Source organism: Calonectris borealis, chromosome 25 (assembly GCF_964195595.1).
Source record: "Calonectris borealis chromosome 25, bCalBor7.hap1.2, whole genome shotgun sequence".
NCBI classification, from domain to species: Eukaryota; Metazoa; Chordata; class Aves; order Procellariiformes; family Procellariidae; genus Calonectris; species Calonectris borealis.
Window position 1 is genome coordinate 5065854 of NC_134336.1, and position 27376 is coordinate 5093229.

A 27376-nucleotide genomic window follows, 5' to 3' on the forward strand; every position below is an offset into this window, starting at 1 on the left:
TAATACTGCACTAATAATGTAGTATTGTTGGCTGTGCGTAGTTATATGGTTCTCTTAATAGTTTATAGTTAAAATAAGCTTGAGCTATTTCTAAGTGGCTTATGGAAACTGAATTGGATCGGCTTAAAGTAATTGAATACCAATGCAGATTTCATAGGCGTTGTTTAACAACAATGCCTAGCTTAGGCATTCCCTAGCTTATAAGATTTTGTTGGACTTTGGATGGATAGGGGACAGAGGCTGATGCCTGAATCTTTTTAAAAAGGGGGAAAACAATCCTTGGTGAAGTGGAGGTGAGCGATATTTGTTTGGTTAGCTTGAGGCCTGCCTTGTGCGATACAGGAATTGGGGAAAGAGCAGAAACAAACTTAGTGGAAAGTCATGAAGGCCTTGGCTTAGACCCCTGTAATCACCCATTCTTTCGTGTTAATCAGTCCTAGCAGACTTTTTTACCCCCTGTGAAGAACGTAACATTAGCGTGGGTGTGGAGCACTGGGATTGTACTGGGGGAAGGCGCGTGGTAGGCACATGTCACACGTGGTGGTTGGGACTTAAGGGAATGTGTGGCTGGACTTCAGCTGAGCATCATGTGTCTAATGTGCTTCTTGCCAAGTAGTAAGCTTTCTTAATTATTTTTTTTCTAAATTGTTGCAGACACTGGTGATTGATTGTGATGAGATGCTAACAGAAAAGAATCCATGTGTCTAGTGGGAGAGGGTAAGTATATTGAGAGTACCAGCCTGAATAATTATAGAATAGTTCGGATTGGAAGGAGCCTTTAAAGGTCATCTAGTCCAACCCCCCTGCCGTGGGTAGGGACATCTTCAACCAGATCAGGTTGCTCAGAGCCCCATCCAACCTGACCTTGAACGTTTCTAGGGATGGGGCATCGACCACCTCTCTGGGCAACCTGTGCCAGTGTCTCGCCACGCTCATCGTAAAAAATTTCCTTATATCTAGTCTAAATCGACCCTCTTTTAGCTTAAAACCATTCCCCCTTGTCCTGTTGTAACAGGCCGTGCTAAATAGAGGTGGCGGCTAAGGTTCAGTTCGCGCAGTATGTGCAATCAGGGTACAGCCACCGAGATCAGAAGGGGCTGGAAGCAGAAGATACCTGCATGTGGTGGCACGTGTTTCATGCTGGGGACTGCCCGTTAAATGGTGTCTATCGGAGTGTCCCTGGTGGCGTGGTGGGTTATGTAGCTGCTGAATTTTGTGGTACAATGAAGCAGGGTCTGGGGCTGAGCCTGTGTGGGTGAGAATGGGACTGTGGTGGAATTGGCATGTACGCACCTGAAAGGTGCCCCAAAGTTTAAGGGCAGGGCTCTGGATGGCCTGGCCCACCAGGAAGGAGCTACCTTTGGGGTGCTCCCAAAGGGTGGGAGCCTGGGGTGTAAGAAAGGAATAAGAAAAGAAGCCACATACTCCGTGTGGACTCGGACAGGAATAAGAAAAGAAGCCACATACTCCGTGTGGACTCGGACGTGCCGCAGCTGGCTTGGTGGACCAACAATCCCACCCATCAGTGGGGCCGCCCTTGATGCCAGCTGCCGGGGAAGATGTGATTCAACCCAATGCGTGGCGAGGACATTCCGGGGGCCTTAAAGTATTGATTGATTGTAAACATATTCAGCTGCAGTAGAAAACTAAATAAACTTTTTTTGCTTGGTGTGCATTTTTTTGTGAGTGATCACTTGGTTAGTCCTGGAATATGAAAGAAATCCTGGATGCTCCTGTTGGTGCCTCTCACTTGGAGTCACAAGTGGGATTTCTGTGTGCTATTCATGTGTCTTCTCTGGAGTGTGATGGTGAAAGGTGCAGAAACCCACTTAAAATCCATGTTATTAGCTGTTGGGGCTGGATTAGGACTAGGCGATACCTTTAGTGTGGTTTTTTCTATCGGCCGTTAAGGGCTAAACCCAGAACGGTTAATGAAGTGTGTAGCCCAGGTCTGCTGTGGGCGAATGAGGAGTCCGCTCATCGCAAAAGGGGAACAATGCCGATGGCAGCAGCTTCTGCAGAGGTTGTGCTTAAATAAAGAGTTAAAACACAAACAGTTCCCTGCCGCTACCCTCCAGCAGTTGGCTGGGTGTCCTGCCCTTGCCTCACCTGGAACCCAAAGGGAAAGGCTCAGGTAATGGAGGTATCGGCTCGTCAGAAGAGTTCTGCAGGAACTGATGAACGTGCCGGGGTTGTGCCCCTCCTGGAAGGTTTTCTGATCCCTTGGGCCGCTGGCTGCAGGAGCGGCGTGGGCGCACCGGGAATGGGATCTGTGTATAAACAAAGTAGTAGGCAAGGCTGGTCTGTTGGCTGAAGTAATGCCAAGTACACAATTGGGAACTGATTTCTGTTAAAAAAGGGCAATTAAATGCCAAACAGATCATGTAGGCCTTTGGTCTAGAACATCCGAGGGATGGATTTACCTATTAGCTGGGGTAGAACTGATCAGTGGACTAGGAAAGACTAGCCCTCTCAGGTAAGAGGCAGGACTCGCTACCATTGCAGGCATGGACAGTTGGTTTGCTGTCTTGCCATTACCACAAGAAATTCGGTCTGGTTCCCGCTTCAAGAATAAAAGTGGACTTTCCACTTAAAGCAGTGGGGTGATGGAAAGGTGGAGCAGTCTGTAAGAAAGATGAGGATGGGGGACCACAAACCCATAAACAATCTGCAACCCCCCCACAGGAAGCCAAATAGATAAAGCTTTCAGCTTTATCTTAATTGTATTGTAATAATTATGAGGATCAAAAAGTTCCAAAACTCCAACAACTGGACTCTAAGGAGTCCAGTTGTAAGGATGAATCTGTGATGATGAATGACAGTTTTCAAATGAACAGAATTCTGGAACCTTACTTGGAACATTTGGCACAAACTGCCAAAAATACTATAAATTGATGAGTCCCAATTCCACACATTACAATTGACAAAGGAATGGTTGAGTACTGACCGCAGCTGGGAATCCTGCTGTCCGAACAACATTTGACCCTTTCGAACAGTCCAATTGAGGCAAAGGTGCTTAATAAAACTCCATTGCTCTTCAAAACCCAGCAGTGGGTTTTGGCTCTTTCTGCCAGCGTCGCGGTGGTTCAAGGAACCTCTGCTGAAGCCCTTTCGCGTTGCAAACAAGATGCTTTTCATCCCCTGGTAGAAAGGTCAACGACTTTTCATCAACTCATGCAATCGTTATTTCCACAATTAGCCATTCCTGAGCTGGAGAAGGCCATCTCAAACATCTCTGCTACGCTTGAAATGGTTCAAAACGCTACTGTAGGTGCTTTGAAAAACTCAGTCTGAAATCAGCTGCCTCTCTCAGTTAACTACCCAGAACCGACGGACTTCAGACTACCTCCTGGCATCGCTTGTTGCCTTCATACAAACCAATCCAAACAGATCAAATAGGGCGTAAATAAGTTAGAAAGTTCATATTTTCCATCAAATAGCTCAAGAACACCCTCTGTTAGATGGCATCTTAGCTATGGTCCTGACTACCAGACCTCAGAGTGTGGACCTGCCGGATTTTGTTAATACTCTTTGTCTTGCTTCATTATCATCATCCAATTAGCCTCTCCTTGTGTTAAATACCTGATTTTTTTGCTGCAGATCGATCCCCTTACCGCTGAACCCCTAGCTGCGCAGACTGTAGGAATCGCGGCTTTTTAGAGGTAGGACGCCAGGACAAAGCTGTTTACACGGTAACCGAGGCACGCCCTGACGGGGAGGGAGTCCCTGCGGAAGCCTGCGCCGGGCCGCAGCGGCTCCCCGGGGGCCTGCGCTGCCTGCGCTGCCTGCGCTGCCTGCGCTGCCTGCGCTGCCTGCGCTGCCTGCGCTGCCGCGGCGGAGCCGCCGGCCGGCAGAGGGCGCTGTGCCCCGCCGAGCGTCCGGCGCTGCCCCCTCCCGCGCATGCGCGCTGAGGGAGCGCGGCAGCGGGCCGGCCGGCGGCGGAGCGGAGGTGGGAACGCGGCGCGGCCCCGTGGGGCGGCGGGCGGGGAGGGGGGGCGGTCCCGGGGGGGTCCCGGCGGGCCCCGGCCCGCTCTCGGTACGTCCAGCCGCCAGGGCAAGCGGCAGCCGGCGGGAGAAAAGGCCGGGCCGGGCCGTGGGCCTGCGCGGCCCCACGTGGGGCGGGGGGCGGCGCGGGGAATTCAAACGGCGGGAAGGGGCGGGGGGGGGGGGGGGGCGATGAGCCCGGCCCACGCGGCTCGTGGGGCCGGGACACGCCGCGTGGCGGCACGGCTCGGTCCGTGGAGGTGGGGGGAAGCTCGCAGGGTGCTCCTTCCTCCGGCTTCCCCCCCCGGGGGGGGGCGGAATACGTGGGCCTCTGCCTTGGTGGAGGCAGGGAGGGCAGGCGGGGGGCTGGAGCCCTCCCTTGCCTTGCCTGGCGTTTTTCCCCCGGGCTGCCTTGACCCGAAGGGTGGAGGGGATTCACGTCTGCGTGAGAGTGGGTAAAACACGCAAGAAAACCCCTATATTTTTCCAAACTGGGAATGGAGATCGGTGCTCAAATCCAGTCACCGGTCTTTCAGGAGAATCCACGGTGATTTTAAAGCGGGGGGAGGGAGAAAAAGACCCCAAACAGCTGATAGGCACCTTGTGACTCTCCAGCAAAGCCCCGTGGGTGACCCCCTGACAGGGGGGTCTTTGGTGTTTAGATCTGAAGCACTATGCCAGGGAAACGCACTGCGAAGAAGAGCCCGGTGCCAGAAGAAGAGTCTCCTGGAAGGAAGAGGATTAAAGGTAAGAAAAATCCCTGGGAGTTTTCCTTCCCCATTCCCAAGGACCAACTTTAATGGAAGGGTTGTTCCTCCCGTACATTATATACGTTATTTATCTCCCTTCTGCCCCGCAGTCTGCCATCTGTCCCACCGGACGCAGCCTGGCCTGGTGCTGACGCTGGGGCAGGGGGATGTTGGCCAGCTGGGCCTGGGGGAGGACGTGATGGAGAGGAAGAAGCCAGCCCTGGTGCCGCTGCCGGAGATGATGGTGCAGGTGGAAGCCGGAGGGATGCACACGGTGTGCCTCAGCCAGACGGGAAAAGTGAGTGCAGCGTGGAGGGGGCAGCACCCAGGGGTGGGGGGAAGCTGAGCTGCGCTTCCCCGCAAGCTCTGGGACGGGTCCTGGAGCAGGGGGTCTGAATTGGACCCTGCTCTAGTTTGCTCCAGCTCCGGGAATGAACGTGGTCTCCATGCCATGGACCACAAAATTTTAGGGGGTCAAAGGGATAATTCAGCCTGGTGGGTGTCTGTCCCCTGGCTTCACACTCAACCTGTTGCCACTCCGGGTCCCATCCTGACCATCTCGCTCTCTATCTGCAGATCTACACCTTTGGCTGCAACGATGAAGGCGCCCTCGGGCGCGACACCTCGGCAGAAGGGTCGGAGACCACGCCGGGGCTGGTGGAGCTGCAGGAAAAGGTGGTGCAGGTCTCTGCGGGGGACAGTCACACAGCCGCGCTGACGGAGGACGGCAGGGTTTTTGTCTGGGGCTCTTTCCGGGTATGTTGATTTCTCGGACGCTGGAAGCTCTGCTGGTGGTTGCTGTTTCTGTGACTCATGTCCCCGCGTCTGTCTCTCCACCCAGGATAACAACGGGGTGATCGGCTTGCTGGAGCCCATGAAGACGAGCTCCGTTCCTGTGCTGCTCCAGCTCAGCGCACCCGTCATTAAAATTGTCTCAGGTGAGGGTCCCGGGGTGCGCGCGGGTCAGGCTGGTGCAGGAGGTTGTTGCAACCCTCAGGAGGAGGCGAAGGTCCAGAAGGTCCCTGTCCTTTTGCTCTCCTCTGGCTCTTGAGAGAACAGACCTTGTGTCTCTTCTAGCCCCAACGATATTGTTAATATTTGACCCAATCTGATGTAAAATGCCTTACAAGAGTGCCTTAACTGCGTCAAAGCGCTCGCCCTCTTCTAGACTTGAGGAAGCTGAGCAGAGCAGCTGGGGAACTTGTCCAGGGCCCAGGTGAGATTGCGGGGGACCTGTTCCCCTAAACCTTCCCAGAGAAACTTCTCTGGAGTTTCAGATGGGGAACTGGCATCAGGAAGAGGGAGATCCTGGTGTTTTTAAGCTATGCCAGAAGCTGGCATCAAGCTATCCCCCCTGAATTCTAGAAAGCTGGGACAGCTGGGGTTTCCACGTGGGATCTCAGCCCCTGGGTCTTGCTGGGTTCCTGGACATGACTCCTGCTTCACTCATCTCCCCCATCTCCTCCCAGGGAACGACCACTTAGTGATGCTGACGGTGGACGGTGACCTCTTCACATGCGGCTGCGGCGAGCAGGGCCAGCTGGGGAGAGTGCCGGCGCTCTTTGCCAACCGAGGAGGAAGGAAAGGGCTGCGTGAGTTGCTTTGGTGCTCGGAGGAGCGCGGTGCTGTGTCCTTCGGCCCCAGCTCTGCGCTTTGCAGAGGAGCAAAGAGACCCAGTTTCTTCCCGTGCTGCTCAAGGGCTTGTGTGTAAATCGGTTGCTTGGATTCAGTGAGCTGGATCTAAGGGGGGATGAAAAGGGTGTAAATCACTAGACCTCGTATGACGCCTTGTCTCCTGCCCCCAGAGCGCCTGCTGGTCCCCCAGCGCGTCCCTGTCAGAGGCAAAGGCAACAGAGGCAAAATGCGCTTCCAGGACGCCTTTTGCGGGGCTTACTTCACCTTCGCCGTCACGCAGGAGGGACACATCTATGGATTCGGCCTCTCCAACTACCACCAGCTGGGTGAGCTTTGCTTATGTCCCTCCAGATCTCCTGCCCGCTTTGGTCTGGCTGTGGACTTCCCGGTCCCATGCTGGCCTGGTGGGGGGACGCTGCTGGGTGCCCCAGATCCCGAACCCCAAGCACCCACCGGCCACACCAGAGCTGGAAATTGGGGTGGGGGGTCACACTGCATAGCTCTGGGCTTAGGTCCCAGGCACTGCAGCCAGTGGGTTTGAGCAGAAATTTGATTTTGGGCCTTGGAGGGCTGTATTAGTCCCTGGTGGGATGAGCCCCAGGGTGGGTGGCTCAGTGCCGGTGCCTGGCCTGGGCTGTCCGTGCCTGTGGTCCTGATCTGCCTGGGTTTATGCGTCCCACCCCGCAGGGACCCAGGGCACCGAGCCCTGCTTCTCCCCGCAGAACCTGACGTGCTTCAAGAACTCCACCAAATCCTGGGTCGGGTTCTCCGGTGGGCAGCACCACACGGTGTGCGTCGACTCGGAGGGTGAGTGCCAGCGTGATGGGTGGGCTGGGAGTCGCACAAAGCAGGACCGGGGGGGACTCCCATGGCCCTTGTCCTGGCTGGAGAGGTGTTGGGGTGAGGGTGACGTGCTGGAGCGCTCCGAGTCCTTGGTGTTCAAGGCAACGAGGGTGGCATCAATTTGCAGCAAAGGGCAGGGAGGGTGTCAGGAACGCGGAGTCACTTGTGAACTCTGCTCTCACAGGCTCAACAGTCTGTCCAGGCACCCGCCCGCCCTATGGATTTTTGGGGAGCTCAAGAGTCGCTATCCCACCCTGCACCTCCTGGTTGGGATCTGGGGGGGGGTAGGGAGGAGTGATGCTCCTCCAGGAGTCAGACTGGGGGGAGAGGATCTGGCTATGGCCAGCTGCAGGCTTCTGTCCCCCCTCGAGTCACCTCTCCTGTGTGTCTGTCATGTCCCAGGTAAAGCCTACAGCCTGGGCAGGGCCGAGTACGGCCGGCTGGGCCTCGGGGCAGGGGCGGAGGAGAAGAGCACGCCCACGGTCATCCCGGAGCTCCCCAGCATCTCTTCCGTCGCGTGCGGCGCATCGGTCGGCTACGCCGTCAGCAGTGACGGTGAGTGCCGGGGGCCTCCGCGGGCTCAGAAACGCCACCCTATGTACCCTCCCACCCCCTCGTCTGTCTGTCCTGGTGCTCTGCCCGGCCCCCCTGGATCTGGCCGGCCCTGCACAGCTTCATCGCATGCTGCTGGCTGGGTCAGGACCGGAGCCAGGTCCTGGCACTGATGCAACCCCCGCCGAGCACCCAGCAGCTGCTCAAATATTTTTGTGGGCCCTTGGCAGCAAGGTTCGTAACAGGGTGTTGACCAGGAGGGGGTTGTTGGCCTGCCGGTCCCTTCTCCGCACCCTGAACTTCGCTGCTGCGAGACCTCCGTGCTCTGGTGCTGTGCATGCTTCTGCGCAGCATCTGCAGCCCACGGCTGTGGGAAGGAGGGTTTGTAGCGGGCTGATGGATTTGCTTTGCTCCCCGGTGGCAAAACACTGCCTTGGCTGGGGGATGAAATGCTTCTTGGAGTTGCCAGCGCTGCTCCTCTTCCTCCTGCCTGCCTCTCTGGCACCCATCACTAAGCCCCCTGCCCAGGTGTGAAGTCCCCTTGGGTTTGGCTGCTTGTCACCTCCACCTGCGGCCACCTGGAAGCCAAAACTTGCGTCACCTCTGTTGCAGGACGTGCGTTTGCCTGGGGTATGGGCACCAACTACCAGCTGGGCACAGGGGAGGAGGACGATGTCTGGAGCCCCGTGGAGATGACAGGCAAGCAGCTGGAAAACCGCACGGTCCTGGCCATCTCCAGCGGCGGCCAACACACTGTGCTGCTGGTCAAGGACAAGGAGCAGAGTTGATGAAGCGACGCCGTGCAGCCGAGCCCAGCGGGATCGCGGGACCCGCGCACACACCCCCACCTTCCACTCGGGTTGGGCGACCGGTTTCCAGCTCTGGTCTCCCGCCGACGGCGGTGGGGAGGGCAGGAGGCTCCCGGAGCCGGACCCCGGCAGCGTCTGCATGGCTGGAGCAGGGCTCTTCAGGAATGCTTGTGATTTCTCCCTGCCAGCGTGTGTCTGTCTTCCCGTGGTGCCTGGTGCTCTGTCAGCTCCCCGGGGTTGGCTTGGTCCTAAACTGATCTCAGTGCTGTGGTTGGATGGGTTTTCCACTTCTCGTTTGTTTTGTTTTTTAATATTTCCTGGCCTGGCAAAGCTGAGGGCCTTATTCTTCACAAAAGGGTTTGGGCATCGGACTTTCTGAGGTCCCTGTGTTCCCACAGTCTTTGGGTGCTCCCCCCATCCACTTAACCTAAACATCTTTTACCTCTCTGCCTTGGATTTGTCCGCTGCCACCCACCAAACCCCTCTGGGCTCGTTCCGGGTGAGATCTCAGTCTGGCAGGATCGCTCCCGGGGAGCTCTCTCCTCTCACGCCCAACGCCTGCGGCTGCGGCGGGGAGCTGCTGCCGGGCGGCTGGGAGCCTGCAAGGGGGAATGTTGCTGGACGGTGCCCGGCCCGCGCTGCGCACAGAGCTGTGGCTGCTGGAAAAGGGGGGCTCCTGCCTCCCACCCGTCACCGCTTTTGGGTCTGAGCCAAAATCCCCCAGGCAGCGAGGCCGGGAGCAGGTTCCCCCGCTCCCTCCTGCCTGGAGCGGCCGCCTCCAGCGCTGCTTTCTGCCATCCCAGCCACTCCTGCTCTTTCCCATTGCCTTTGGAAACCCAACAAAATCCATCCCACAGGTGGGGACTCTGTTATTTTAATTTTCTCTCTTCCTTTTGCTGAGGAAGGAGCTTCCTTTGCCGTTAGGGCCTCGCTGAGAAGACGGAACCAAAACCCAAGCTATGCATCAAATCACTCGAAACAACGGGACTCCCTCCTCCCCATCGCCTCCGGTCTCGGTCCAACTGGTCTCGCTCCCTGCGCCCGGCCTGCCCCATCTTCTCTTTCCGTGCTGCCTCCCAGGTACCTGGACTGAGAAGGGGGTCTGCGAAGATTTAAATTTTATACGTTAAGTTATAGCAATAGGGGGAAGCGGGGTGTGTGTGCGGGGCGGCGGGCTGGGACTTGTACAATGGTTCAGAATAGGTTGAATTTTTTTAAAAGAAAATGTAAAGTATTTTGGTTGATTAATTGAGGAAGAGAGGAAAAAAAACTGTAATCTTTTAACATTTGGAATAAACAGAGTTTTGATAAACCTTGGGGGTTTCCCGTGGTTTGGAGGGGTGGGCAGCCCTCCCGTGGGCACGGGCCCGCTCTGGGCTGATATCTGAGGGTGGTAGGGCCAGGACGGGCCGCTCGTGTCCCCTCCTGCCACCTCTCTCCATAAACCCTGCCGCGTTCCTGTCCCCGTGCTGCCGCCTGCGCTTTGGCATCTGCACGGAGGTGGCCCCGGGGAGCCCAGGGCTGAGCAGAGGCCCAGCACCCTTTGGCCGGTGCTCGGCGGGGAGATGGGGACAGGCTGAGGACACCTTGGCCTCCTGCCACCCCTGGGCAAGGGGCCGCTGTGGCCGCCGCAGCGTGGGGCCAGTCCTCGGTGGCCGTGGCACTTGGGGACAGGTTGAGATAGGTGCCTGCTTTGTAGGGGTGCGGGGCCACCTTTGGGTGCTGCCCTGGTCCCAGCCTGGCCACAGCCTTGTCCGGTGCCGTACGCGTGTGCAGTTGTGGGACACGGCCGCGGGATGGCAGCAGGAGGAGGTGCTGGGGACCGCTGGACTGTGGGAAGTGGGGCAGGGAAAGGGATGGTCCCCGTGGGACCCTCCCTGACCCCGTGGGACCCTCCCTGACCCCGTGGGACCCTCCCTGACCCCGTGGGACCCTCCCTGACCCCGTGGGACCCCTATTCCTGGCATATTTGGGCCTCCAGAGACACGGCCGAGCCCACCGGCACGGCTGGAAGGCGGCTGGGCATGTCCCTGCCCCGGGATGCTCCCGGCGGCTCTGTCGGAGCTGGAGCTGAGCCGGACGCGTGTGTGTGTGTGCTCCGGCGCAGAGACTGGCACCGACCGAGCAAATTTCCGCCTCCTGGTGTGAGCAGAGCCCCTGGTGTCTGTTCACTCTTAATTAATTTGGGAAAGGAGCAGGTTCCTTAATGAGCCTCTGGCCGGGGATGGGCTTTGGGTGGGTGGGTGGTGGGTACCGGGAGCAGCTCGGGCTGCTGGCGGCTTCTTGGCTCCGCTGCTCCCACGTCTTTTGGGCTGGGGAAGGACGAGCTTTGACTTTGCGGTTAGGGACGGCCTCAGCGTAGAGCGGGTGGGGGTCCAGCACGAGGCTGGGGGTGCTGTGGGCACCCATCTCCCCCCCCCACTAACGACCGGGTTTGTGTTTGGTGATCGCGGTGCCGGGCTTGCAAAGGGCTCAGGTTTTTTTTTTTCCATGGAAGCGTGAAGTTGGGATGTGGGCCCGTGGAGAGTGTTTTATCGCCAAGGATGGAGCCCACAATTCACCACCAGTGTGGGCTGAGCCACGGGCAAGTGCTGACAAATATCGTGGCTGCTCCCTGGGGACCATCACCCTCCATTTGGTGCTCCTCCGTCAAAGGGGAGGGATGAACGTGCTGGGGAAATTGCTCGTTGTCTTGGGCCTGATTCCCAGCGACAAGTTCAATGTTAATGTCTTGTTTCCAAAACCAGCACTGGTATTTTTACATCCCTTCTGGGGGAAAAAACCCACCCCACCCTGATTTGCTTTGCCACCCTTTTTTCCAAGCCCATCGATGCCGCCGTGACGCAGGCGGCTGTGCCGGGCTCTGCAAAGTCCCGCTTCGGCCACTGCTTTTCATGCGTCTTCACATGCTTTGCTTTGAACCTCGCTGACCTGTTTATAGCTAAGAAATGCAGAGAGAATTAATAAAGGGAGATGGGACTCCTCCGGCATCGGGGCGATGCTGGCAAGCCACGGTGGCCGCTCGGGTTCGAAGAGCGGCTTCTCACTCCACAGCGCCCGGGTGGAAGGAGGCAGCTCCGGCCCCGGCTGTGTTGGGGTTGGGCTTGGATGCAGATGGATTAAATTGCCAGGGTCCGGGGAGTTTGAGGAATCTGTTTCGGTGCAATTCCTGGATGGTGTGAATGTCTCCCAGATTGGGTAAGGACCCTGTAGAGGTGATGTCCTGTTCAAAACCCTGTGGAAAATGATTTTAGGGAGGACAAAACTCGCCCTAGTAGGGGCTGGAGCCCCCTGAGGTGTTGCTGGCAGCATGGAGGGGAAGGGGACGCGCAGAGCAGCCGGGGAGGGATCCGAGGGACCCCACCACGTCCCAGCAACCAAGTGTTCTGCTTTGCAACCTCCCTGCTGCAAACCCGGGGCTGGCTGGGTTCGGCTCTCCCCTCCTCGTCACCCCTTCGGCTGCCGGTCCCTGGGGCTGGCGTCCCCGGTGGGTCCAGCTCCGCTCCCAGCATCTCTCGCCATCAGCTCGGGGCAGCTCTTCCCGATTCCTCCTTCTCAATCCCACCGTTGGATGGGAAAGAGTTTCGTGATGCAAAACTGAACCAAGAAAAGCCGGTGCAAAGGGCCAAGCTGGTACCTGGGGAGGCTTTTCCCCAGGGAGCCTGGCCCGGTTGCTCTGGTGGCACCAAGAAGCTCCCGTCCCTCTGAACCGGGGTGTCCCCCTCGGGGCGCAGCACCGGGCGAAAGGCCGGGCGGATGGAGAGGATTCCTCCTCCCTTCTGCCAAGTGGGTTTTAACTTGTTTCCTCGGCTGCCGAACGCCTCCTGCCCCGTCGCCTCGGCCGCCGGTGAACCGGGAGCCTCTCGCGGTGGCCGGGCTCCGCTTCCCGAGCGCGGTCGATAACCTCCGAGAGCAAACGCCCAGCGTCTCGGCCGAGGGCTGGTTTGTCCCTTCTGGGTGACACCGACCCCGTGGCAGGGACACCCTTACGGAGGGGTCGGCTCCTCCTGCCCAACCTCCGCCTCCTCCCCAAATTTCCCTGCAGTGCGAGCCAGGAGCCCCCATCCCAGTGCTCCCAGTTGCTCCCCATCGCCTTAGCATGGGCAGGTTTTTGCATCCATCCCCCAGGTTTGGGCAATTTCTTGCAGCGACCGGGCTGGTGGTACCATCCTGCGTGGTGCCCCCGGGGCCGGATCCTGCCAGGAGCCGATGCAATTCCCTCCTCCATCTCCTGCAGCTGGGGACAAAAACCCGATCATTCCCAAAGGGGGTGGGATCGTTCCCATCCACCCGTCCTCGAGGGGCTGGTCCTGCTTCTGCGGGGGGGGGGAAAAATCCCCTGGCGAGTAGGGAGCCCGCTGGTATTTTCAAGAAAGAGGGAAAAACGGGGCTGGGGAGAACAATAGGGTTTAAAATATTCGGAGCTGATGAATCAGCCGGCGTTGTCTTGGGAGCCGGAGTGACACTTCAATGGGAAGTTGCTGGAAATTGGGGGAAGGATGAGCCCCCGTGCGGGGGGGAGAGGGCGGGCGAAGGAAAACAGCTTAATTGAGGAAAGGGAAACATCTCATTAATGAGGTTTTGCGCCGGCGGAGCGAAGCGGTGGGGATGATGAGGAGGAATTTGGGTCCCATGGTGGGGTTTGGGGGGGACCCCCGGCTCTGCCAGGGTCCGACCTCAGCGCACGGTGGAGGTTTTCCCCCGCCGGCACAGCCAGGCCCTTTCTCATTGCCGGGGGGGTCCCCGCTCGGCGGCTCAGACCCCGCGCTCCTGGTCCCCATCTGTTGCTGTTCGAAGTGCGTAAAAGGCTTTTAATTTACAGACAAAAGATGGGAACGTGGGATTTGGGGCTTTTAGCATCCGCGGAAGATGAGCTCTGGTGTTGTGAGGCTCTTTTGTCTCCAGAATAAAAGCACTTTGTGTGTTGTTCGAGCGATGGGTGGGGTTTGTTTGGGTTGGTTTTTGGTTTTTTTTTTCTTTGTTTTTTAACATGTTCCTTTTTGGATGCAAAAAAAATTGACCTGTGCAACGCTCCTGCAGGATCTAGCGGGAGGGAATTGCGTCTTCAAGAGGATTTGGGTGATACCGAGTTGATTTCTTGTCCTCCTTTTCCTGCCTCAAAGAGGAAAAGAGTTTTAATTATTGCCAAGTTGCCTGGCAGGGCCCTGTGGTTTTCCCTGGGCTTTGGGAGCCGGCTAATTAAACAGCCTGCTGCAGCGTGTCGGGTCGCGCGGGTCTTTAATCATGGGGCTGCAAACGAAGGAGAGAGTTTGGTCATTGCACCGGGCGGTCTCACCTCCCTGAGTCTTGTTCTAAAGGCTGGGAATCTGACCAGTATATCCCAGTATAACTGGGGTATGCAATGGTGCGGGCTCCTGGTAGAGGAGCGTGTTGGGGATGGGAATTGGGTTGAAATAGCGACGCGTGGGGCTCTCTGCCCCCTCCCAAAACTGCTGAAGTCCTGGTTCATCTCCTTTAACAGGCCAAAAATAGAGAAAACTTCTCCCCCGGCTGAGGACAGCCCTGGGGAGCTGGGGAGCGGGAGCCCGGCTCCTTCCCTGCGTGGAGGAGCCCCCGTGCACCCCCGGGACCAGCCACCCCCCACCGCCGGTCCCTGGGCTCTGCGTGATCCTCCCAGTCCCGCTTGCAAGGGAATAAAACAGCAGAATTTATAACTATGAAAGGAGATGGGGGGGGGGGGGGGGGAAGCTCTAGTAATTATTCATAGCTTTTTTTTTTTTTTTTTCTTTTTAAATGATGAATCACAAGTCAAGCAGCGTCTCCTCAGGGCTGAGAGCCTGAATCCCCCCCAGGCTGCTCCGGAGCAAGGGCGGTGGGAGATATCGCCCGCGTCCTCGCCAGAAAAGCCAGATTTACTCATTTCCATATGCATAATAATGCAATTACAAAGTCAGGCTAAACCTGCGGTGCAGACAAAAGAAACAGGCGGCTTGGTAATTAATCACACGTGTAAGAATAAAGCCTGTTACATTAGGGTTCATTATTTGGTGGATTAATTAAAAAAAAAAAAAAAAAAAGAGAACGTTTTCTGCAGTGGCAAACATGTTATTAGACTGCAAAGACGGTCCCTGGAAAGAGCTTGTAGGTGCGGGGCAGCTCCCATTGCTGCATTATTCAGCTGGGCTGGCTGCTGGTTTAACTGGGCTGTGAAATTGCTGGAGTCGGTGCCTGGATTCGTTTTCCGAGGGCGCTGGAGGATGGAGAGGGGTCTTGGAGCGGTGCTGGAGCAGCGATGCCCCTGCTAGAAATCAGCTCCAGGCTGGAAATCTGGGTTTCGCATCCCCCCCCGTGCTCTTTACGGTTTTCCCGTTCTTTGGGAACTCACAAAACACTTCACAAATCCACACGGCAGAAGTGATAAATACTTTAAAATCCAAAGTCTCATTAAGCAGAAGTGGAGTCACAGGCTCCGACACCGCTTTCCCTTGCATTTTCACTAAATCCTCATTTGCATTTAAATTACAAATGTAATTTAGGCCAGAATTTGAGCTGCTGGGCTATTAAAATAAAACTATATCTGGATGACCGGCAGCAGAGGGACGCCTCGAATGCCGCCGGTGCGGTGCGAAGGCTTTTGGTTGCCGGGGCTTGCAAAATAACCTCAGCTAAAGGGGCTCGGGGTTTTACGAGGGATTTTTTCCAGTACAGGAGAGTCTTCAAAACTTGAATTTAGAGGTGGTTCCTCTCCCACCACTCCCCAAAATGCTGCCCTGCGCGGGACCCTGCTCATTTCCAGTGCCTGAGAGTCAAAGGAGAGCTGGAAACTGCTTTGTTATCTCTTAGTTTATTTTATTCTTTTTTTTTTTTAGAAAGCGCGGTTCCTATACGGAAATGCCAGCGAAAACCCAAAATCACGAGGGCTGGGAGCTGGAAATATTGGCTGAAGCATTTTGCGAGGTCCTGATCGATGCTGTGGACCCGGCAGATTGGGGCAGGAGCCCGAGCTCCACCACGCGCAGGGTTACAGGGTTCTGCCATAGCGGGGACGGGGTGACCTGGGGTCGCTTTGATTTCATACAGCTATAGACAAGAGAGAGATGTACATATATATATGTATATATAAGTATACAGAGTGCCCTGCGAGCATCCCAGCTGCGGCATGGCTCCGCATGGGCAGATAGAAGCTCCCAGCGATCTTTCCCTGGCTCAGGATTCGACCCCGGTTTCCCAGTCCAAACGAAGGACTGGTGGAACTGGTTTTTGGGTGGGTGCCGTTGCGGGGCTCAGCCCTCGGGCTGCTGCCGTAGGCGAGGGATGCTCTAGGTCTGCGTCATCGCAAGGGCTCCGCTGCGGTGTTTGCCATCAGCGTCCCCTTTTTCCCCAGGAATAGTCTTTTTTTTTTTTTTTTATTATTCAGCAAAACCTAAGCTAAGAAAAGTCAGGATCCTCCCTGCGTCCGGGGCTCCCAGCTCTGCCCGAGCGTGGCTGAGTTTAAAAAAATCATGATTTGAAGCCTTTTAATTCGCTTTAAGGCCGTTACAGGCAACACCTCCCAGCAGGCTGGGAATTCGGCAGAGGGAAAGATCCCGTGGGGATGGGAAATGGGGTGATGGAGCTTTGGGGGGTGGCCGAGTCAAGCCGCAGCCCCCCGGCATTCGCGGCTCCGTCCCCCCCAAGGCGATGGCGTGTCCTCGAAGGGGCTGCGCTGGGGGCAGAGATGCCCCATCCGGGAGGGGTGATGGGGTTCACCTCCCCTGTGTCCCCCCGTTTCTTCGCTGTCCTCTCGGCAGCCACCGCGGCTGCGGTTGGAAACGCCGCTCCCCTCGTGCCTTTACCAGCCTTGATGAGGGGGTCGGTATTTCTCGGGGACACTGAGGCACTGGCTAAGGTGAATTAAAGAGACCAATGATTTTGGGTCATCACATTTTTGGGGTTACCCCTCAAAATTGAAATATCAAGCTGGAATTCAGCTTCACGCTGAAACTTGGAATGAAACCCGGGCTGTCCTGGTCCACAGCGTGGGACATCCCACCCCTGCAAGGACATCCAGCCCTGCCGGGACCTCCCCCCGTTGCCAGGACCTCCCCAGGAACCAGCTCCACACCAAGAGCCTTTCCCACCACACTTCGCTGAGGGTTTTGCCCCCAGCTTGGGTGGAGATGGAGAGCTGAAGGGTGGTCTCCAACTCCTTCTGGATACCTTAGGCTCTCTTCTCATGGAGCTGAAGCTCAGCCTCATGGGACCCTGGGGGTTTTCCCCCAATTCCTGCTCCGGAGCCGATCCTGCTCGCCCTCCAGCTCCCGATGCTTCGTGAACGTTGGGTCCACGGAGGCAGGGGATGAGCAGAGCAAATGTGGTTCTGCTGGTGGTCCAGGACTCCGTCCGTGCTTGAAACGGGATCCCGAGGAGCCCTGGGCGGGAGCTGGAGACGTCCGGGCTGACGGAACGCCGAGCGAGAGGCTTTTGCTCAGGGCAAGGGGACGCGGTGCGGGCAGACGGGGAGGATCGCTGGCGCGCTTCGGCAGCGACTGATTTGAGATCCAAACGGGCAATTTCACCCTATTTTGATTCCTTTGAAAGAAAAATTGGTTTTGGCTGCCTGGTCGGCTCTGCCTTCCTAATGGGGAGGCTGCAATTTCCACAGGCTCTGGAGAAAGGTGAGGGCTGGTAAGGAGAGGTAATGACCTTTATTTGGCTAAATTGATGCAACTGGAAAAACCAGAGACACAACCCAGGCTCTCCGTCCAGCCCACGAGCCCCAGGTGCACCCGGGCGCTCGCCTGCTTCCTCCAGCTGCATCAATTTGTCCACTAAATGCTATTACCGCTCCCTCCGAGCCTCCTCCTCCTCCTCCTCCGCCCGTTTGACCTCCCAGCGCGGCGGTGGGAAGGTGAGAGGAAGGAAAAAATCGCGATTCCCGGACGCCGCTGGCAGGCGGGGATGGCGCAGGGAGCGGAAGGCCGGGAGGAGCCGTCGGTCATGGTTTAGCGGCAGAGAAGGCGGTGCGGGGTCGCTGGCCGGCGGCTCCCGCGGGATGCGCTGCCTTGGAGCTCGGCCGCTTCTCCGGAGGGACGGCTGCTCCATCCGGAGCAGCGCTGAGCGGGAGATCCCAAAATCTCTGCCTCTGTGGGGGGCTGCGGGTCCTTTCTGGGCACAGAATTCCCCCGCTTGGGGAATTATGAAATGATGGTGAGATTTTTTCCTATCTTCTACTAATTAAAAAAAAAAAAAAGGAATCCTATCCTTTTTGGGCTTTGCTAAAGGAAATCTGGGCAGTGCCGCTGCTCCTCCTTCACCCACCGGGCAGGGAAGGCAAAGCCCCCGCAGCACCGCTCGTTAGTCCCTCCTAATTGCTTTAGCACTGCGAGAAACTCCTCAAGTCCCCCCAGGTTGCCCCCTTAACGAGATCTTTCTCGGGCTTTGGAGGCAGACGGGTGAGGAGCGGTTCCCTGTCACCCCGACGGATGCTGGGGGGAATTTGGCATGGGCACGCGGACACGGGGTGAGCTTGGGACCCTGCCCCGTCCCCCCACCCGTCCCCTGGCCGTATCCGTATTCCCAGTATCACATCCGTGATGGGCTGCCCTGGCTGCAGTCAGAGGTCTCTAAATAATACAGTAAGGACATGAGCAGTGGAAAGTTGTCCTCCGGGGCCAGTCCCAGTTTGAAGGACTCCAGTAAAATTTGTACTATGGATCCTCTTCGATAACACCGTCTCTGAAGCGGCACCCTTTTCTCTTCCCATCTCTGGCCGTTTTTTGGACACAGCTCAGAGGGGGGATGGAGTGAGGCCCCGTGACGTGGCATCACCCCCCCCCCCACCGGCACGGTCTGCCGCGGGAGCGTTTCCCCTCTTGCCTCGGATGCGACGCCGTCTCGGCCCATGCGGGAGGAGATGCAGTGGTCATTGCGATCGTGGTGTCCCAGGAGGTTCGGGCTTCGCCGACAGCCGCGGGTCGGTGTGACAACCCTTGTCGGTGTACGGGGCTGCGGTGGGAGCAGCAGCGGAGCAGCTCTGCCCAGGTCGCTTCTCGTTTTGGTCCTCTCCCCACCTCGCTTGGTGAGTCCCCATTCTCCCATCCTGGCTTCTCCAGGATGAACAAAGTCTTTGCAGTCACTTCTTGTCAGTCGGAACAAAAACCCAGCGACGTTATCGAGCAGCGCCCGGGCCACCGCTCCGCTAGAGCTCCGTGGTGGTGACCTGGGTCACTTCTGAGCGCAGGTCGTCCCCTCCGTGGCCCCGGCAGCCCCGCTGGAGGCTGCCCACGTCTAGTCATGCCGGCTTGTTGTGGGCTTCGGAAGGGGTGCAGGTAGAAACACGTTCCCGGGTGGCGTTTCTGGCGCGGGAGAAGCTGTTTTGGTCCACGCGGGTTCGGAAAGGCAGGCAAAACTCTCGGAAACACCTCTTGAAATTTTCATCCAGGAAAGCGTATAGGACGGGGTTGAGGCTGCTGTTGGTATAACCCAGGGCGATGCAGAAATGCAGGCTGGCCACCACGTAGGGGTTCTTCTTATCTATGTCCACCAGCGTCCAGACGATGACGAAGATGTGGATGGGCGTCCAGCAGATGATGAAGGCTGCCACCACCACCAACACCATGCGCGTGATGCGCCGCAGGTTGCGGTCTTTCTCCTTGGAGCCCGAGAGGAGGCGGACGCTCTTCAGGCGAAGGATCATCAGCCCGTAGCAGATGGTGATGACCAAGATGGGGACCATGAAGGCGAAGATGAAGACGCAGATCTTGGTCACGGTGTCCCAGTAGATGGGAGGATCGGGAAACTGGAGCGTGCACAGCACCATCCCGTCTGCAGGAGAGAGGATGATCAAAGAGGGAGCCGGTGGAGCATCTGCTGTGACTACTGTCTGCTTTCTGCTCGGTCATGGCTGGGCATGTCCATGCTCGTTAAAACCACAAGGAGATGCATGCCAGCTCTTTCCAGAGCTTCCCCAGGAGCTCTGTGCCACCAGCCCCCTGCCCCCGGGGTGCCGAGGGGACGTGGTGGGTGCAGTGACCCAGGAACTTGTTCCCTAAGAACCTCCTGGGCCATCCCCACGCTGTCTCCTCCCAACCCCCGTGATGGACACGTCCCTGTGTCACCTTCCACTGAAACCTGTCCCCTTCCTCAAGACGCCCAGAGCTTTCCTAGCAGCCAAGGGCTGGCGTCCTCACACGGGCCTGCGGATCTTGGTGTGGACCAGTTGGGGACTTTGCAATACCACTGGGAGTTTTTTTAGGCACCTGATTTGCACCCCAGGAGCTGGGGAGAGGCACTGGTTGGACTGGAGATGGGGAAGAGGGAGGACAATTTCTGGGACAGATTCCAACCTCTGCAGCCAAGGTGGAAAATAACACCACCGTGATGATTTTCCACGGCAGGGCACGCTTATGGTCCCGTGGAGGGGTGCCCATCGCTGAGCTCAAACCTGGTTCAGGACCAGGTGGTTTGGGTTTGACCGGGTCACCCCTGGGATGGACAAATGGGACAGGAGGGGACCTTTCCCCAGAAGCCACTTGCCTTTTGACTTGGTGACTGCCATGGCCATGATGGGCACCCCAATGAGGGAGGAGAGCACCCAGATGCAGACATTGATGATCTTGGCCTTGGCCGGCGTGCGGAAGTCCAGGGCCTTAACCGGGTGGCACACGGCGACGTAGCGGTCCACACTCATCATGGTGAGCGTGAAGATACTGGTGAACATGTTGTAGTAGTCAATGGAGAGCACGAGTTTGCAGAGCAGCTCCCCGAAGGGCCAGGTCTCCATCAGGTACTTGGCACTCTGGAAGGGCAGCGTGCTGGTGGCCAGCGCGTCTGCCAGGGCCAGGTTGAAGATGTAGATGTTGGTGGCTGTCTTCATCTTGGTGTACCTGGGGGTGGGAGAGAAAGGAGCCGTTACAGGTGGTCAGGGCTGGTTTACCATGCCCAGGTTTGTGTGTGCACACTCAAGGCGATGAGGAGGGGGCACAGCCTGGCTTTCCCTGGCTTCTCGCATGGTGCCATCAGCCTTGGTGGGCAAAGGTACGTGCTTGTGACGTGCCCTTCTGCAGCACCAATGTGCTCAGCACCTTTCCAGATGGACCAGGGAGCACGTTGAGAAAGTATTGGTCTTCGTGCATGGTTTTAGTGTGTGTGGAAATCCCGGTGCCTGAGCACGGGGGTTGCACTCACACGTGAGACCTTATCCAGCACCTGCAGAACATGGCTTAGACCCTGCCGAAGCAGTTATCCCATACCTGACCAGGGAGGTGACGCTCAGTCACCTCACTGCCTTTATTCAAAGGAAATCTGAAGAAATTTTCAGAGAAGTCACTCCTCCGATTAAATCGATTTACTCCATTTCCCTGAATCAGTTGCGCAACGTCCTTTCCCTCTTGAAACCTCCTTTATCTGCTTTTTCCACCCAGTAAATCATGATTATCTCTCTTGCTTCCCTGTCGAGTTTACTTGCAGAAATTGGATCGATTACCCCCGGAAATTGCCCATCTGGAAGCAGCCCAATTAGCCAGGCTGGAGCTCCAGAGCCTTTGGGGAAGCCTGGCTGCCTCGGCCGCGGCCACGTGGCTCGGGGCCACGCTGCCACTTTCCCCGGGGCATTCGGCAAGGGCTGCGGCCACCCGGGGCTGGCACGCCAGCTCTGGTCCTTGTCACGTGCCGGTAAGAGAAACGCCCGGTCCCGAGTGCCAAAAACCCTTCCTGAAGGGATGAGGCATCGTTTTGGTGGGTGCCAGGACCGGTAAGCGCCGTGGCCGGTGGGGATGGGTGCGTGTTCTCCGAGCATCCAGCCCCGCAGGTGTTGCTCAAGGTGGTGCTTTGAATGGCGTGGTTGGTTGGAAATGGGTGCTCAGCCCTGCTCTCCGGGGTCCTGGGGTTGGGTCGGGGTGGGGGCTCTGCGGCCGCCCCCGGGTTGTTTGCTAGGCTGAGGTCGGGGCTACGCCGGCGGCTCGAACCCTCCCCATGAGCTCCCTTCCAGCAAGTCCCTGTTGCTCAGAGCATCCTCCGTAGCCCTGAGCTCATTTAGATGCACCCTAATTAATTAACAAAAGTGTCAGTTTGAACACAAGCATCTCTGTGCGTGGCTAAACCTGCCTGTAGCATCCCGGGGGGGGCCGGTCCTAGACAGAGCGGGGCTGAATTCAGCCCCGGTGCACGGGGGGACACAAGGGATCCCTAGGGAAGGGATCGTCCCTGTCCTTGGCACCAGGGAAGGGATCGTCCCTGTCCTTGGCACCGGTGAGGCCGCACCTCGACTCCTGGGTTCAGTTTTGGGCCCCTCACCACAAGAAGGACATGGAGGTGCTGGAGCGTGTCCAGAGAAGGGCAACGAAGCTGGTGAAGGGCCTGGAGCACAAGTCTGATGGGGAGCGGCTGAGGGAACTGGGGTTGTTCAGCCTGGAGAAGAGGAGGCTGAGGGGAGACCTCATCGCGCTCTACAACTCCCTGAAAGGAGGTTGTAGCGAGGTGGGGGTTGGTCTCTTCTGCCAAGTAACAGCAATGGGACGAGAGGGAATGGCCTCAAGTTGCACCAGGGGAGGTTTAGATTGGACATGAGGAGAAATTTCTTTACTGACAGAGTGGCCAGGCCTTGGAACAGGCTGCCCAGGGAAGTGGTGGAGTCCCCATCCCTGGAGGTATTTAAAAGCCGTGTAGATGAGGCGCTTGGGGACATGGTGTAGTGGGCATGGGGGTGTTGGGTTGAGGGTTGGACTCGATGATCTTAGAGGTCTTTTCCAACCTTAATGATTCTATGATTCCATCGTTGCCAGATGAAAAGATATTGGCACAGCTCATAGAATAACCCCATCATGTGGTGGGGTACGTGGAGTAAATTGGGGTGAGGGGATTGAGTAGCTCCCATCTCAGATGGTTGTTGCTCTGCCGCCCCGGCTGAAGACCAGGAGAGCGGCTTGGTGTAGGAAAGAGGTTCCTGGGCTCGATGGTAATATCAATTCCCTTCACTTTATCCTTTTCTCCATCTCAGCAGGGTCAGGAGAGCGTGCCGGCGGGGGCAGAGACCCTCCGGGTTACGTTGTCGGTAAAGCCAGGAGATGGAGGCTGCAAAAACCATTTCTCTCTGGGAGAAGATAGCAGCTCGGATCGGCTCCCAGCCCCAGCGGCCTTCCCTTCTCGTTCGCCTCGGCTGCAAATGGCAGCCCCTTGCCCAAGGGTGAAAACATTTGAGTTGAACTTTTTTTTTTTATTATTTTAAATACAGCATTAAAAATGTCTTTTCCTTGAAAAGCCCTTTTCAGTTCTCTTTAGTGTTATTTTCCAAGCTCTGTTGCGAATGCATCTCTTAGAAAAGTTTCATTCCAGGTTAAACAAAAAGCTGAGAATTTGTGTTATTGTCAGGTTTTGCCTCACCTGGATTAAAAAATAATCGTTTCAAGTAGATCCACACTTCTTTGATCTCTGCTTTTCGAGTAAAGTGGAAAAAAATCAGTTATTCACGCCGTGTTCTGCCAGGCGCGCTCGGCCGTGCTGGGTAAGCACTTCCCCAACCCCCTGCCAGATGTGCCGGGGCTGGGGGGGTTCGGGGGGGCCGGGGCTGTAGCCCCCTCCCCAGGCAGAATGGGGCTTTGCTGGTGAGGGCAAAGCAGCGATGGGGATAACTGGGATGATGGGGATGATTCAATTTACCCCCCCGGAGCAGGATTCAGCCCCAGGGTTGGGCTGAGGGTCAAACCCACTGCACGGGGTGGGGGGCGTCCATCGTGGTGACCCCCCCCTCGAGCTGCAAATGAAGCCGCTGCTCCAGGAAAGAGGTTTATCCCCTGCAGTGGAGCGAACCGGCCGCTTCTGCTGATGGAGCTCCCCGGGCTGCCAAACCCATTGCAATTAAGCGAGTGCCTTGATTGGGAAGTTACGCACTTGAACGAAACAATCTGGAAGGTGTTGCTGGAGAGATGAGGCTTGAGGGGATGGAGCGAGCGCAGGGCTGCGATGCCAGCAGCGATGCCAGCAGCTAAGGGACCCCTTAGCTCTCCAAACCTCTCGGAAAAGAAATAAAAGAAACAACTTGCAAAACTCCGTGAGCTCCTAAAAGCCCCAGCCTTAAAAAACCTGGCTTAACAAATCCTGCGCCCAGCAAAGGGATGCCCTTGCAGCCCGTGCGGGAGCTGGCGGGGGGGTTGATGGGCTCTGCGGGGCCGTGGGCGCTCGCAAGCCTGAGCTCGCAGCTGTAAATTGCTTCCAGGGGTGTTTTGAAAAGCGCCCGACAATGCGGTGGTAACGGCGGCGCCGGTCGCTGGCGGGGCTGTCGGCCGCGCTGGTGTCGGAGGGTGCTGGGGAGGCTGAGCTCCCGCCGGGCGCGCGGCTGGGTTTTGGTTGCTCTGGGCAAGGAGTGCTTTGGGTTTTGTGCTCGGCTTTTTGGGGTGCTGGGTGCCCATTTGGGGAGCTCGGCTGGGGGTCGTGGAGCAGGGTCCTGCGTGTAGCTGTGCGCTGGCACGCACGGGCTCTGCGGCATCCCCAGGGACCCCGAGGTCCCCGAGCCTCGCAGGATGCGCTCCAGCCCTGCTTGCGGGCTGCCCGGGCACTCTGCGCGGGTCCAAGGGCAGTGGGAGGTGACACCGGGAGATGTCCCCAGGGCCACAAGGCCCAGCATCTCCCCATCAGTGAGGACTGAACCCAACCTGATCCCATTTCACAGCTCTATCCTGCATAGACACAGGTTTCCCCCAGTGGAGCCTAACTAGTCCTGGCCTAAACCCTGCCGACATGGAGCAGCTCTGCCAACGAACCCCTGTGAAACTCCAGGGGGGCTCGGCCACGTAAGGGGCGAAGGGACGCGCCGGGCTCTGTGCGTGTCCACAGCCCCTCCTGTCCCAGGGGCTCGGAGGACGGCGATTATCCATTCCTTGGAGATGCATTTAATTCCAGCATCAGCTGGTAGGTTGGAAAATGGAGGGCTGGAAACCACGGTGATGGGGTCTGTGGATGCTGTAGAGTCAGGCTTTGTAAAGCATGGGTAACACTAGGCTCAAGTTAAATAGGGAGGACGATGTTTGCACATTAAAGCCTTGTCTTTAAAATGCCTTCCCTCTTCTCCAAGAGCAGAACCAGCTGGAAGGGGGGTCTAATAACACTCATCCTTCACCGTGACACCGTACGTGGCGTATGTCTCTGCGACAATTACCTTAATTTGCTTTTTCAATCTAGGGCTGATTTTTTTAAAGCTGCCTCAAGTTGATGAAAAATCCCATCCGGTAGCAGGTAGGGTCAGCGAGTGACACCCCCGTCCCGCTACCCACCCGCCTACCCTCTCGGGTGGTTAAAAATACACAGCAGAGCTACCCAAAGAGCGGGGAGCCAGGCGCAGGGGTGATGGGCAGCCCGGTGCGGCTCGTGGGCACGTTTCAGGCTGGTTTCCTTCCCCACAGTGAGTCACCACATTTCTTTCGTGCGCAGGGAGTGCCGGGCTGTGCTGACCTCCTGTAACGATCGTTATGGACTGAAAGTGCTGGGGAGGGGGGGCTGGAATGGAAATGGTTAAAAATGAGGATTCCGAGGGTTTGCTTAAATCCAGCCTCAAGCTTTGGTTTGGCCCCGGCTGGGGTTACAGCAACCCCTGGGGCGATGGGAATTGGGATTAACCCCATGAATCCTGTCCTCCCCCCAGGACAAGCCCTCTCCGGCGTGGGAGAGGGTGCGTTGAAGGTCAGCGAGACCTCTGCTCCCTCCTGCCGGGCTGGAGGTGGTGAAGTCTCTGTGCCGCCGCCGCCAGCGCTGTGACGGTGAGCACGGCTCCTGCCTCCGCTGCCAGCGGGGTCTGGGGGCCACGGAGGGCTCTGCCAGCCCCCCGCTGCCGGCGGTGGTCCTGTGGTCTGCAGGACTTGGCTTTATTGTCCCATACGAACAGCAGCCTCGGCCACGTTAACCTGTCTTACCCAGAGAGGATCAACCAACGTCTCGGACAAAGAGGCAGGAAATTTTGCACCCTGGCAGAAGCGCCAGGCTGGATACAGCAGCATCTCGCCGTGCCCCGTTTGCTGAAAAGGGGGGCATTGGGGTCCTGTGGCTCATCCTGGGGTGCAGAGACCCAGGGAGAGGTGCCTCCGCCCGCCGAGGACCTGCCCCAGCTTTCCCATTGCAATGCTGGACGGGGCCAAAGTGGGGTTCAGGGACCCCTGGGATGCCAGTGGGTCTCTGTGCTGCTGGAGCCGGTACCTCGTGCTGGGGGGGCCGGGGGACAGCTCGGCCGTGGTGTGAGCTGGGGCTGGGCGACGCGGGCTCCAGCTCTTTGTTAGAGAAAAGCAGGAGTCAGCTGCGGGAGGTGCCGACGGAACGAACGCAAGCTCGCGGCGGAGCCCGGAATGGGCTGGGGTGGGTAATTCGCGCTCTGAGCACCTCGGGTCCCAGTGACGGAGTGGGGAAGGTACCAGTGGGAGCCCACCAGCCCCTCTCCCCCGGCTGTGGGGTGGGTGCTCAGGGGACTCGGGAGCCTCCCTGCAAACAGGGCAGCTCTTAGCATTTGTGTGTTGGAAATAAATACCCCGCCAGCCTCTCACCTCTCCCAAACCACAGTGTGACCAGTCCTGCAGCTTCTTTTCCCCCACGCAAGGGCGAGGAACACGCGGCTGCTGGGGTCAGGGTGTGTCCCCCCGCTTCCCCCCCAAACGCCGGCTCCCGTGCACCCCCCCGTGCTGCTCTGTGCACACGCAGTCTTTGCATTTTCCTCTCGCACAGCATCTGGACATCCTGCACACACGTTTGTGCTGGCACACACGCTATTCACACGCATGTCACACCCACCAGCTACACCCATCTCGGTGCTACCTGTGCTAACCCCTGCTCACAAGCACCCGCTGCACACCCACCCTTGCTCCTGCTGCTGGCTCACACCCGGTGCACACTCACACCCGGTGCACGCTGTCTCACACACGGTACACGCTCGGTTCTGGTGCACACTCGCTCCTGCTGCTTTCTCACCCCTGGTGCACACCCAGTCTTGGGGCACACTTGCTTCTGCTGCTGCCTTGCATCTTGCACATGGTGCACACTCACCGCAGTGCACACTCACCCCGGTGCACACTCACCCCGGTGCACACTCCCCTCCCACCCGCTCACCCCCAGACACACCCTTGCTCCCCTTTTTCTCGCCCTCCCCGGCACCGAGGCCGGCGTGGGGTGCCACCAGGGCGCCCCGCTCTCACCTGACGATGCCGTACATGACCAGGACGTTGCCCAGCAGCCCCACCACGCACACCACGGAGTAGAGGGCGGTGATGACGATGGCGATGAGGATGGAGGTGGCGTTCTTGACCCGCTGCGGCCCCGTGTCGTTGGCCCCGTGGCCGGGCAGGGGGGCCCAGGCGGTGCCGTTGCCCCAGGCGGTACCGGCAGCCGTGGGCAGCGCTGTGGGCAGCTCCGTGGGCAGCTCCATGGCCCGCGGGCGGCCCTGGCCCCGCCGTGGCCGCCGGGCGCATCCGAGAGCCGCGGGTTCGAGCCCCGCTCCCGGCCAGCGCCGCCGCCGCCGCCGCCTCCCGCACCCGCCCAGCGGCCGGGGACGCCTTATAAACCCGGCGTGTCCCCCGAGCCACGTGGGGCCGGGGGCGGCCCTGCCCGCCCCCACCCCTGCCTGCCTCCCACCTCCCGCCAGCAGCTCCCTGCCTTCCCCTCCCCGCTCCCTGCCTGCTCCCCCCGCTCCCTGCCTGCTATCCTCCCCCCTGCTCCCTGTCTGTCCCCCCCCGTCCCTGCCTGCCTTCCTCCCCCCTCGGTCCCTGCCTGCCTTTTTCCCCGCGACAGGTCCTTGTCTCCTTTCCCGGTCTCTGCCTCCCGCCCCCCATCCCTCCCTGCCTCCCCCCCATCCCTGCATCTCCCTCCATCCCTGCCCGCATCTCCCCTCAT

The 27376-nt window shown here is 58.0% G+C and overlaps 3 protein-coding genes across 18 annotated transcripts in view; 2 read left to right on the top strand and 1 right to left on the bottom strand.

Annotated features, from left to right (window-relative positions):
• Positions 1-1173, top strand: part of PHACTR4 (phosphatase and actin regulator 4) — a 91264-nt gene extending 90091 nt beyond the window's left edge. For 9 of the 10 annotated variants that reach the window (XM_075173557.1, XM_075173559.1, XM_075173561.1 and 6 more), the window contains 2 exons: positions 655-717; positions 1016-1173. The gene's annotated coding sequence lies outside the window, so the exon portion shown is untranslated. Of the gene's footprint in view, positions 1-654; positions 718-879 lie in introns of all 10 variants that reach the window. The other variant, XM_075173558.1, reaches the window with a different exon arrangement.
• RCC1 (regulator of chromosome condensation 1) lies at positions 649-9884 on the top strand. 4 transcript variants are annotated; one of them, XM_075173570.1, is made up of 11 exons: positions 649-717; positions 3601-3662; positions 4521-4731; positions 4844-5031; positions 5310-5489; positions 5575-5671; positions 6203-6325; positions 6539-6694; positions 7056-7175; positions 7614-7766; positions 8376-9884. In XM_075173570.1, the coding sequence occupies exons 3-11, from the start codon at positions 4659-4661 to the stop codon at positions 8549-8551; spliced, it is 1266 nt and encodes a 421-aa protein (XP_075029671.1). In that variant the 5' UTR covers positions 649-717; positions 3601-3662; positions 4521-4658; the 3' UTR covers positions 8552-9884. The 4 variants fall into 4 exon arrangements, with proteins under 4 accessions (XP_075029671.1, XP_075029672.1, XP_075029674.1 ...); XM_075173571.1 differs by having other exon boundaries at positions 4647-4731; XM_075173573.1 differs by lacking the exons at positions 649-717; positions 3601-3662 and adding an exon at positions 3910-3949 and having other exon boundaries at positions 4600-4731.
• An 8922-nt stretch (positions 9885-18806) lies between these two features.
• On the bottom strand, positions 18807-26912 carry OPRD1 (opioid receptor delta 1). 4 transcript variants are annotated; one of them, XM_075173583.1, is made up of 3 exons: positions 26683-26912; positions 20052-20400; positions 18807-19343 (listed from the first exon to the last, which is right to left on the bottom strand). In XM_075173583.1, exons 1-3 carry the CDS (start codon positions 26910-26912, stop codon positions 18807-18809), a joined length of 1116 nt encoding a protein of 371 aa, XP_075029684.1. The 4 variants fall into 4 exon arrangements, with proteins under 4 accessions (XP_075029684.1, XP_075029685.1, XP_075029687.1 ...); XM_075173584.1 differs by having other exon boundaries at positions 18807-19339; positions 20051-20400; XM_075173586.1 differs by having other exon boundaries at positions 18807-19339; positions 20051-20400; positions 26698-26729.
• Between the last annotated feature and the right edge of the window lie 464 nt (positions 26913-27376).

What these genes read in the sequence shown, in the direction of transcription:
- RCC1 (XM_075173570.1), top strand. Translation starts at nt 4,659, where the DNA reads ATGCCAGGGAAACGCACTGCGAAGAAGAGCCCGGTGCCAGAAGAAGAG. An exon ending in TGGAAGGAAGAGGATTAAAG is followed by an intron (nt 4,732 to 4,843) that starts GTAAGAAAAATC and finishes TCTGCCCCGCAG; the next exon opens with TCTGCCATCTGTCCCACCGG. An exon ending in GGTGTGCGTCGACTCGGAGG is followed by an intron (nt 7,176 to 7,613) that starts GTGAGTGCCAGC and finishes GTCATGTCCCAG; the next exon opens with GTAAAGCCTACAGCCTGGGC.
- OPRD1 (XM_075173583.1), bottom strand. Translation starts at nt 26,912, where the DNA reads ATGGAGCTGCCCACGGAGCTGCCCACAGCGCTGCCCACGGCTGCCGGT. An exon ending in GTCATGTACGGCATCGTCAG is followed by an intron (nt 20,401 to 26,682) that starts GTGAGAGCGGGG and finishes TCCCACCCCCAG; the next exon opens with GTACACCAAGATGAAGACAG. An exon ending in TGGCAGTCACCAAGTCAAAA is followed by an intron (nt 19,344 to 20,051) that starts GGCAAGTGGCTT and finishes ATCCTCTCTCCT; the next exon opens with GCAGACGGGATGGTGCTGTG.